The following is an 11,250-nucleotide window of genomic DNA, read 5'->3' on the forward strand; positions in this document are numbered from 1 at the left end:
ATGTCTTGTTTTTGAGTAAAAAGAGTGAAAATTCTGTACTAAAGTGAATAACACAAATTTAAACTGGCCTATAATTCAGCACAGATGTCTTTTACTTATGTCTGTAAATCGAACTCATTTATGTTTGTGCAAAATAATACAATTACAACAAAGTCAGATTATTATATATCATTTCACATCAACATGCTGTCCACCAAAAACTCACATTCTTATCAAAATGTGTGACGTCACCTGGACGGTGTCCTCCGAGGGCCATTGCGCGTGCTGCGCGTTTGCGTATCCGCCCCCTTGCCTTCTGTCCTGCTCAGCGCTCCCTCTCTCGCGCACACACACGCACGTTCAGTTCACTGAGAGTGAGATGAGAATGAGATGAGAACAGTCATGGAGGAGCTGAGCGCGGTGGGAGAGCAGGTCTTTGATGCCGAGTGTATCCTCAACAAACGCCTGAGGAAGGTAACAAACACGCACACAAACACACACACACTGAATCCGAATGCGTGCGCGATCCTCAACGCGTGTTTGATTTCCACAGGGCAAACTGGAGTATATGGTCAAGTGGAGAGGATGGTCGTCCAAGTAAGTGAGAACTGATACATATACTGCCTTTATTATGTATGTAAGTGTGTATAAATGTAGACCATATAGGCGATATATATGCGCATCGTATAGACTGGTAGTTCGCCAATGCAACGCTTTTTGCCTGTAAACACCCTTGAATGTGAATCTCGAGGAAGGGAGCGCGAGAGAAACAATGAAAACAACAACAACAGCGTGTTGCGTGTTTAATTTCGCGTCCACTGCTCTCCACTTGATCGCACTGCATCGGAGCAGTTCGCCTTTGCCTCTTTTTCTGCATTTCTCTTTGTCTTCCAAATTACGTTTGCTGTGTCTTTACATCAAGTTGTTTTTATTTTTTGTTCGACTGTCCAATCGCAATTGGTGAAGTAAAACCGACAGAAACAAACGTAAAGCATGTGAGGAAAACATTTTAGTGTTGTTATTAATATGTTTTTAGTTATTATTTTCGGTGATAAACATCATATATTGAGGTCAGGAATTGCCTAATGCTGGGTCAGTATCATTGTATCAGTTTTAGAACGCTTTTTGTTACTTTGTAACAGTTTGTTCTTTTGTAAAGCAAGCAGTTTGTAGAATTCGCAGCGCGTGGTTTGTTTCTACTTTTTTTCTTTCATTAAAAACTCCAGCTGCCCCCCAACCCCCCTTAATGCCCCCTGTTACATTGTCGCCCCCTTTTTGCCCCGTCTATGGGCACTTGAGCTGTCAATCACACGAGCCACACCTCCCGCGCGCTTCCATCTGCTTCATTGATTATTTATCTCATCTATTTTTTTTATTGATATTATTACTTGTTCAACCAAAATCAGAAACTGGCCAGAACTCAGGGTATTATGTCTAGAATGCTCTAGATGTTTAAATTGAGGGACTAGAGGCGATGTCTTGTTGAACATTTGATATATTTCATAATAGCCTGTAAAACATTTAGTACATTTTTGTTTCCGTAATGCACATTTAAAATATTATGAATGGATGTAAGTGAGGTTCGTAACGCATTTTCCTGGTCTGTTGTGATTGATGTATCCATCACATGGTAAAGAAAATGAATAAATAAAGGTCATTTCGACTTTTTATCTCGCAATTCAGAAAGAAAAATGTGAGATATAAACTTGCAGTTCTTAGGAAGAGAGTCCAAATTATGACATAACTTGCAATTGTGAGGAAAAGTCTGAATTGTGAGATAAAAAGTCGCAATTACCTTTTTTATATATATTTTTTTCATCCTGTGGCGGAAGCAAAAATAAACAAAATTGTGAGACATAAACTTAGATTTCCAAGAAAAAAAGTCAGAAATACCGAATGTAAACTTAAAAAAGAAAGTCACAATTGTGAGAAATAAAGTCCAAATTCTGAATTTATATCTTGATATCCTGACTTTTTCTTAAAGTAAGAATTGTGAGATAAAAAGTCTCAATTACCTTTTTTTTAATTTATTCTATTTTTTTATCCTCTGGCTGAAACTAAAAAAATAGATTTGCGATATGTAAACTCCGAAATCCTAGAAAAAAAGTTGCAATTACCTTTTTTATTTATCACATGGTGGAAACGGGCTTCCATATGAATGAATCCATGCACATTTTTCAAAAATGTCTATCTTCATAGCTTCACCTCTTACGTTTTAACCACCTGTCACTTTTCACCATAAAATGAATTCCTGATGGATAAAATCAAGCCATGTCCTGCATTATTTTCCTGCTGGAAGTAGCAGTAGTAGTTATGGAAGTAAAATGAATGGCGTTTCATGTTGATTTTGAGTAATGGTGGGTTAAGGGCGTCTGTTTTGATAGATCACTACTTTTTTGTGTGTTAAATGAAATCCAGACGGCCCAGACTCTTTGAAGTGCCCTTTTAAGTAAACTGTCATCTTATCTATTTTTTCTTTGCTATATAACGCCAACCAGGCTGCGCCTGAAGTCCAATTCAACTCCACATCCCTTCTTTTTACATTTACAGTAGTAGATGCAAAATTGCTATCCAAACGATATTCAAGGGGTGGTACACAAATAGCTTGTTTTGCATGCTTGGTTATGCTGATTTAGTCTAAGCAGCATCTTGTGGTGTGACATGCTGTATTTTCAACTATTATACATGCCATTTTATATGTGCATATGATTCATATTATTTGCAAGAATATATTAATTATATGTACTTTAAAAACTTAAAACTTGTCAAACTTGAAAGAAATAAGAGTTATAGACTTTCCCTTGTACATAGCCATCTTTTTGATGCTAAATTCAAAACTTCATGAGCAAGTTATTTGTCATCTACTCGCATGCTAAAGAAGCTAGTGTCTGTGTTTCAGGCATAACAGTTGGGAACCTCAGGAAAACCTTCTTGACCCGAGACTATTGGCTGCGTTTAACAAGAGGTAAGAGATTTCTCTCATTGGATGAGTAGGCCTGTGTGTGAGAGCAACGCCCCCTTCCCCATGTGCAAACAATATGGGCTGCAACGCTTGGGAGAGCGTAAATGGGTCTCCATTCACAGAGCCATTCAGGGGCTGCAGACGTGTCCAGGCTCACGAGTTCCTCTGCAGCCTGACTCAAAATCAAACATCGTTAATATTTTCAACGGGAACTAGTTTTAGAGTTTTCTGTCAGCGTTTCACATTTGGGTTCACAGTTTATGAAGGATGGGTGTGAAAATGAGACTTGGATCACTTGAGAAACTACATTTTTGGTATTTGGTAGTATTTTCTAAATATGACTCTGAATCCATCCTTCATTGTAAGTACATGGGAATTTTTCTCCTGTTTTATTGTTCGCCAAATAAATATTTCTTTATTTGAGAAATCAATCATGTCTGGAGTACAAATTATGCTTTTCGTAGGAAACACCACTTTTTGCTAACACATCTGCCAAAAACAAAAGCCCTATTCGCACGGGATTATCATTATCTGGGTACCTTGTGTGATTTTGAAATTACCCCCCCCCCCCACATCTGAATTTCGTGTGGTGCATTCGCACGGGATAAGCGAAACCTGTGATTTCACTCGAAGTTACTGACTTATCTCCCAGATACGATGTCAAGGCTTTAAGAATCCCGTTCTATGGTCCGGTTAGATGTATTTTAAAAAAAATAAATAAATTTACAGTTTCGTGCCCTGTGTCATTTACATTTCACCAGGTTAAAATAATGTCTCAAGCTTTATGCTTGATTTATTTGTAACACATTAACCTCAAAACCTTTTCAGCTTTCTCTTTATGCAAATTGTATGGTGTAACGATATGACAGCACCCAAAATACTATCAAACACTCCAGCGCAGATCCATTCTTCGCGAAAGATGGATAAAAAGGCTCATAGGAAACAAAAAACCCGAAAATTGATATACGACCCGCCAAATCACAGAGATGCCAATTCGCACAGGACTAATATTATCACAGGACCTCGGTGTTCTGCGAAATATGGTAGGTTATTTGCTGGGGAATTTTTACTTTACAAATTACAGACATGGCCGATTCGCACGGGATTAAGATTTCACGTATTTCACCTTTATTCTACTCCGCTGTTTCTGTTCTCGTCAAAACGGTCTGTTTAGTTCCTGGTTCTATGAAGCCCCTTCCTCAGAAATACGCAATGGGCTCAGATTGGGTAGCTGGCCCAGTGTGTTGTAATTCGTTACATCGGGGTTAGTGATGTGTCAAATCCAGGAAGAAGCTCACTGTAGTCCATTCCAGCCTTTTTTGTAGTCCTTAAACAGCAATTTCTTTAAAACGCTTTACATTGAACTTTGAGCGTCGTAACTTTGCAGATGTTGTTAATGCTCCAACAGCAACATCACACACTAACTAAAGTAAAAAAGGTGAAATCATAATCAACCACCTCTTTAATACCAAAGTAATAGTCATATATAATAAAATTGAATGATAGCAAGGACTGTATGATTTACACAATTGAAATGAAGCATTGCTAGTCACTGCTTTTTTTTGTCATTTTTCTCAAATGTTTTGTCATTCTTAGGGAGCAGGAGCGGGAACTCTTGATCCGCAATAAGGGGAAACGGCCTCGTGGACGACCCAGAAAAATATTGGTAAGTATGCCACAAAAAATGCCAGACATCTAGTGAGAAAAACCAACTTGAACCACACATTATGTTCTCACCATTTTCTATATGTTAATTTCTCAGGAAACCATTCCAGTGGTATCCAAATCAAGCAGCTCGTCCTCATCGTCCTTGTCTTCTGGTTCATCGTCTTCCTCGTCTTCTTCCTTTTCTTCAGATGATGACAATGATGAAGATGACAATGACAGGAATCCAAAACCGAGTCCTCGTCCACGAGAGCACCACCCGGTCCCTCAGAAGAAAGCCCAGATCGTGGTTGCCAAGCCAGAACCACCGAAGAAGAAGAGAGGGAGGAAAGCGCTTCCTCCGGAGCTTAAGGCGCAGCGTCAAGCCAAAGGTCCTCGGAAGATGCTCAAGCCCATTTCCAGAGACTCAGAGCTCCGAGGGAGCATAAAGAAACCACTCATGCCTGCAAGCTTCACCTACACCGGGTTGAACCGAAACTCTGGAAGGGAGCCGATGGCACTGCAGAATAGAGGTTCATTTACCCAGAAGAACTCTTTAAGTTCCTTGGGACGCTCTGTCGGATTGGCCTCGTTGCCTACTAAATTAAGTCGGCTGCCACAAACCAAAACCGCTTCGGATTTTAAGCTCTCGGTCTCAGATATGAGCAGCGGAGGAGTCGATCCCAAAACACCCACGTGCAAATCTCCAGGAGTGGCTGCGTTGAATCTGCACAGCAGCAATGGACAGACATGTCCACAACTCTCTCCGAATGTCCCGAAGGCCTCAGATCAGACTCTACTTCAAAGATCAGAATCTCTACAGAAATCCCCATCGAGCTCATTTTCCTCTCTTAAAACTCCCTCCAGCCTTCAAGCTCTCAACCTGCAGAGCATCAACAAAATGACGCAGGGTAACGGGACCTCCACAAATGACGGTTCCTACTTGAAGGGTACCGCCAATCCTAGTAGAAAAAGTTCTGGGTTTAACGCAAGACACGAGCAGAGTCCTGCACCGAATGTCCCAAGTAAGTTCCCAACCAGTCAACAAGTCCTTAAGAGTCCGCAACGGGATAAATCCAAAGCGGACGATTTGTCCGAAAGACTTGGGAAAAACAATCAAGGTAGAGTGGACAAGATACTCACTCAGACGACCGAGGGCCGAGATCAACCAGCGCAAGACAGATCCTCTTCTAAAGATGCAGGGAAACCAAGCAAGACCCTGAGCGAGTTGAGCACTGGAGAAGAGGGAAGCAGCTCGGATTCTGACCACGATTCCTCATTTCCGAGCGACAACCGTGACTTGGCCATCTCGGTGCAGGCGGGTCAGGACTGGAGGCCGACACGGAACCTGATCGAACACGTGTTTGTCACCGACGTCACTGCAAACCTAGTCACTGTAACGGTGAAGGAGTCGCCCACCAGCGTTGGGTTTTTTAGCATCCGCAATTATTGAATGTCGACAACTGGAACTGCAGCCACTCTGTGATAATCGGGAGAAGTTTCAAAGGAATCAAAGGAACTGTTTGGTGCTTCTCCATCTTTGGATTTTACTTGTTTTAACTCAAAATCGGACTGTTTTATTTGGTCAGTTTTGAAGTTCTTAGAGAAGACGAATGCCTAAAGACCCGCTCAATCAGATACCTTTATAATCTCAGTTAAGCATAGATATTAAGCATAAATATGTTACTGAGCAAATAATTGGCCGTTTGTCTTGGTTTCCACTTCAGGGATGGTTTCATGTTCTCTTGATGTTGATTCTGAGTACAGTATTAGTAAAGAAAGTCACCAGATCAGAACAAATGTATCCAAAATGCGTTAAAACTGAATCTCAGATCACGTATTTTAAGGTACCTGTTTTTAAAGCTGTCCTCTTTCTGCCTGATAACTATTATAACGGTTTTTTTCCCTTCTAAAATGAATGTTGGCATCTTTTATACTACACAACAGTTCTGTTTATTTATTATTATTTCTCATTGGTTTTTGTTGGTAGGTGAAATGCTGAAACATACAGTAAAGATTCTTTTTATACAAAATTCATCATTGTCTGTTTTGATTTGAACGTACAGTTCAGAATATGAATGTGTATATAATCGGGTGCAAGAATGACAGCAAAGGCATTTCTTATGCTCACTAAGGCTGCATTTATTTGACCAAAAAAATGCAGTAAACAACAGCAACATTTAGAAATATTACAATTTAAAATAACTGTTTTCTATGTGAATATATTTTAAAATGTAATTTATTCCGGTGATTCAAAGCTGAATTTTCAGCATCATTACTCCAGTCTTCAGTGTCACATGATCCTTCAGAAATCATTCTAATATTCTGATTTGCTGCTCAAGAAACATTTCTTCTTATTATCAATGTTAACAAAAAATATTAATAGAAAGTTCAAAAGCATTTGAAAAGAGAAATGTGCCTTTACTGCCACTTTAGATCAATTTAATGCATCCTTGCTAAATAAAAATGTATTGATTTCTTTCAAACAAAGAACTGTTTTCTTTTTTTTTCCTTTGAAAAATTCTTAAAACAAGTGATAATCTCAAAAAGTGAAGGTGATGAACTTTAATTGTTTTTTTTTTATTGTTGCTACACCCCTAAATATATATCACATCATAATTATTTGCAGTCCAAACAATCCAAAAAAATGACTTCATAATGAGCTTTTAATACATAATTTCCACATAACATATCTAAATATCCTTAAAATAAGATAAATGTGCTTGAGAAGCAGCACTGCATAAGATATTTAGACTTCTTTTAGATTGTCTTTATGAGTATATTTTGTATTTTTATACTTAAATGGTGATACAAAATACACTTATATTAAAGATACAGCCTAAAACAAGTCTTAGTACCCTAAGATGTTGCTTTTTTTGATGATTTTGTTGATTTTTTTCAGCATTGAATGCATTGATTTTTTGGGGGGGTTTTTTCTGATCTGACACATTGAATAAGCAACTGATGCTACTTGACAGTAATATGTACTGCAGCTCTCATATTTAGCGTTTGCTGTCTGACTTTTGTCTGGTCTCCTCCGCAGTCCTGCAGAGAGGCCGTTTAATTACGCAGGTTTAGACGTTTTAAGAAACCCTTTAATTTTCCCAGAATTCTAAGAGGCGGCTTCCTGACAAACTATACTGTGGTCTCTTTGGGCAAACGGCCGTCCATGAACCTCACACCGACTTCAGCTTCACTCAAACCATAACTCCAGTAGCTATACCTGGGCTGCATTTCCCAAAAGCATTGTGAGCCTAAGATGATCGTAGCTCCATTGGTGACAATGGGTTTATGATGTACTTAGGCTTACGATGCTTTTGGGAAATGCAGCCCTGGTTAGTTTGTTCAGTAAAGTCAACTTGGCCTCAGACGTTTCTTCTAAAATCCCTAAGGAAAATTAAACGGATACAAATGAGTCACTAGTCGTCATCCAGTAAGAGTATAGAGCTGTAAAATAAAAATGGAGAACAGTTCAGAGTTCATAATGAGATAAATGAGCACAGTTTGAGACATTGTTGAGATCTCTAGGAGAGACACATTTCATAATATAAAAAATAAAAACAAACTCCAAATACTAATACAAACATTTCAGTTTCATTGAAAGCAGTATCTCACTGGTAATGTGACAAATTATTTTGACAGTTGACAGTGTAAAGCAGCAGTTTTTGCCCAGAGGCAGTAAGGGTTTTTCTGAGCAGTTTGCAGTCAATGCGATCTGTCTGCGTGTCGCCACAGGGCTGCTGTTATCAGCACAGCTCATTCCTGACCGCACTGAGATAATCACAGACCAGCAGAAGGAATGAGATAACAGAACACACGTGTGCCGAGGTTACTGTAGCGCTTCACTACCAGCTTCCTCTGAGCACCATTATGTCAGACCTGTAGATTGGCTACTACTGTAGGTTTTTGAATTTTTATATTTATATTTTTATATTTGATATTTTTCTGTTTTCATTGTAGATTTAGTTGAAGTTTTTTCTTTAAATGTCTTTTTTTATTTTATTTTTACTACATAATGTTAAAACAAATGAAAATGATAAATGGTATCTATAGTTGAAATGTAAGTTTAAGGTTTTTTATATCTTATTTAAGTGTTTTTATGTTACGAAAATAGAAACTAATATGGTTTTAGTTTCAGTTAGCTGTTTGTTTTCATGTTAGTTTAAGTGTCAGTTTTTGTATGTCAAGCAGTGAATTTGTTCTTTATGGTTTTAGTTTTGCAAGGCATTTATGCAGCAAGAGAGAAAACATGATTGTATTTAGTTACTATAATACAGTTAAAAATCACATCTAAACAATGCTCCTAAAAAGCTTTATTTCCTTCAATATAATTCTGGAAAAAATATATACAGGTGCATCTCAAAAAACAATATAGTGAAAAAGTTACATTTTTTGGTAACTTATTTCAAAAAGTAAAACATTTCAAAAGTGTTTTTGTTTTAATTTTGATGATTAGAGCTTGCAGCTCATGAATGTCAAAAATCCAGTATCTCAAAATATTAGAATATTTCCTAAGATCAATCAAAAAAAGGATTTGCAAAACAGAGAAGTTCAAGTTCTTTAAAGTATGTTCATTTATGCACTCAATACTTGGTCGGGGCTCCTTATGGTAAATGGGGCCGAACCGACTATTTCCCGCCTCGGCCTTTATCCTCCCGTCCCGCTGACAACTGGTGCCATCGTCGGCAGTACGTGCCCACCATTGAGTGTAAGTTAACTTGTGTTCTTGTGTGGTTTCAGCGCAAAAAGCGGACACACGCCCCCAGCGTTTGAGAGCAGAGGATACCGCCCATTTTTTCAAGATTTTGATCACTTATTTTATTTACTTGGCGGATTTTTTCATCATTCAAATTTGGCTGAGTGGTTAATAATACATTTTTCTGTGGTGTGACAAACTCAGAACACATATTTAATATTGCCTTTACAGGGACTTTAAATTTTTTTCTATTATTATTATATACATTTTTGTTTTGTTTTGTTTAGTTCTTCCTCTTCCATCAATGGTCCACACTCCAGCCCAGTAGGTGGCGGGAATGCACCTATCGTTCGTTTGCCAACCACCATAAAACTCCAAAAGAAGAAGAAGAAGAAGATCTCAATATGGGTAGTGATCACTATATCATTTTATGTAAGGTTGGGCTGAGTGTAATGGAACATAATGTGATTTTAGCTCCAAGATGGAGATTTAATAAAGCAAACTGGGAAGCATATACATATTTAAGTGAGGTAGAACTAACAGCAGAAGTAAATATGATGGAAGACATAGATGAATGTAATGGGAAAATATGTAAAGTATTGTATGATGTAACTAATAATATTATAGGAAAAAAGGGACAATGTAAAAAGAGGAAAGCAGTTCCTTGGTGGACAGAACAATGTAGCAATGCGGTACATAATAGGAATAAAGCATTCAGAAAAATCAAAAAGACTAATTTATTTGAAGATTTTATTAAATATAAGAAAGCGCAAGCTGAAGTAAGAAGAATAGTCCGAGCAGCTAAAAAGAAGTACTGGAGAGATTGGTGTAATTCAATAGGAGAAGATATTGACATAAGTGAAGTATGGGGATCAATTAGGAAAATGGGAGGAATTTAAACAGTTTTTCACCAATTCTGTGTTCAGGATTTTTTGGGTGGGGCTTAAATGGGGGTTCGATGATGCACTGGAGCCCCGGAGCCATGGCCCCTCCCCTAACACTATAACTAGAGCACATTCGCATCAGTTCACCCGCTCAATCGCGTGTTGGCTGGCCCAATCAAGCACCGTAATATCATGGTCAGCAAACCACTTAGAAGACGTTTTGGCACTGTGGGCAGGTTCTAGAGTCCTGCTGGAAAAGGAAATCAGCATCTCCATAAAGTTTGTCAGCAGATGAAAGCATAAAGTGCTCCAAAATCTCCTGGTAGACGGCTGCATTGACTTTGGACTTGATAAAACACAATGGACCAACACCAGCAGACATTACGGCACCCCAAATCATCACTGACTTCGGAAACTTCACACTGGACTTCAAGCAGCTTGGATTCTGTGCCTCTCCAGTATTCTGGAAATTCATTCATTCTTAGAGAAAACAAACGAAAAATTGGGACTTTAAATTAGCTAGACTGAAAGTTCAAGTTCTCCTGTTTATAATGATAATAGACACTTGATGCTGACTGCTAGAATAGGTCTTAAAAAACAAAGAAAAGTGCAGGCGTGTCAGGTGCCCCAAAAGTGTTCTAGGTCTTTAAGGGTTAAGAGGTGGCAGCTTTCCCGCCGCGAGTGGGCGTGGTTTCAGCGCAAAAAGCGGACATGCCCCCAGCGTTTGAGAGCAGAGGATACCGCCCATTTTTTCAAGATTTTGATCACTTATGTTATTTACTTGGCGGATTTTTTCATCATTCAAATTTGGCTGAGTGGTTAATAATACATTTTTCTGTGGTGTGACAAACTCAGAACATATTATTAATATTTTAATATTGCCTTTACAGGGACTTTAAGCACAAACTCCAGCATCAGTGAGGTGTGGCATGGAAGCGATCAGCCTGTGGCACTGCTGGGGCACTATTGAGCCTTCAGCTCAGATCGACTGTTTCTCATCTTTCTCTTGAAAATATCCCATGGATTCCATATGGGCTTCAGGTCAGGCATGTTGGCTGGCCAATCAAGCACAGTAATATCATGGT

The 11,250-nt window shown here is 38.7% G+C and overlaps 1 protein-coding gene across 1 annotated transcript; it reads left to right on the forward strand.

Moving 5' to 3' along the window:
• The first annotated feature begins 237 nt into the window (after positions 1 to 237).
• LOC107695690 (chromobox protein homolog 2-like) lies at positions 238 to 6,595 on the forward strand. Its single transcript, XM_016495695.1, has 5 exons — positions 238 to 453; positions 533 to 576; positions 2,879 to 2,944; positions 4,538 to 4,607; positions 4,704 to 6,595. Exons 1-5 carry the CDS (start codon positions 370 to 372, stop codon positions 6,036 to 6,038), a joined length of 1,599 nt encoding a protein of 532 aa, XP_016351181.1. The 5' UTR covers positions 238 to 369; the 3' UTR covers positions 6,039 to 6,595.
• The last annotated feature ends 4,655 nt before the right edge of the window (positions 6,596 to 11,250 follow it).

Source organism: Sinocyclocheilus anshuiensis, unplaced genomic scaffold (genome assembly GCF_001515605.1).
Source record: "Sinocyclocheilus anshuiensis isolate Anshui unplaced genomic scaffold, SAMN03320099.WGS_v1.1 scaffold1075, whole genome shotgun sequence".
Lineage (NCBI taxonomy): Eukaryota > Metazoa > Chordata > Actinopteri > Cypriniformes > Cyprinidae > Sinocyclocheilus > Sinocyclocheilus anshuiensis.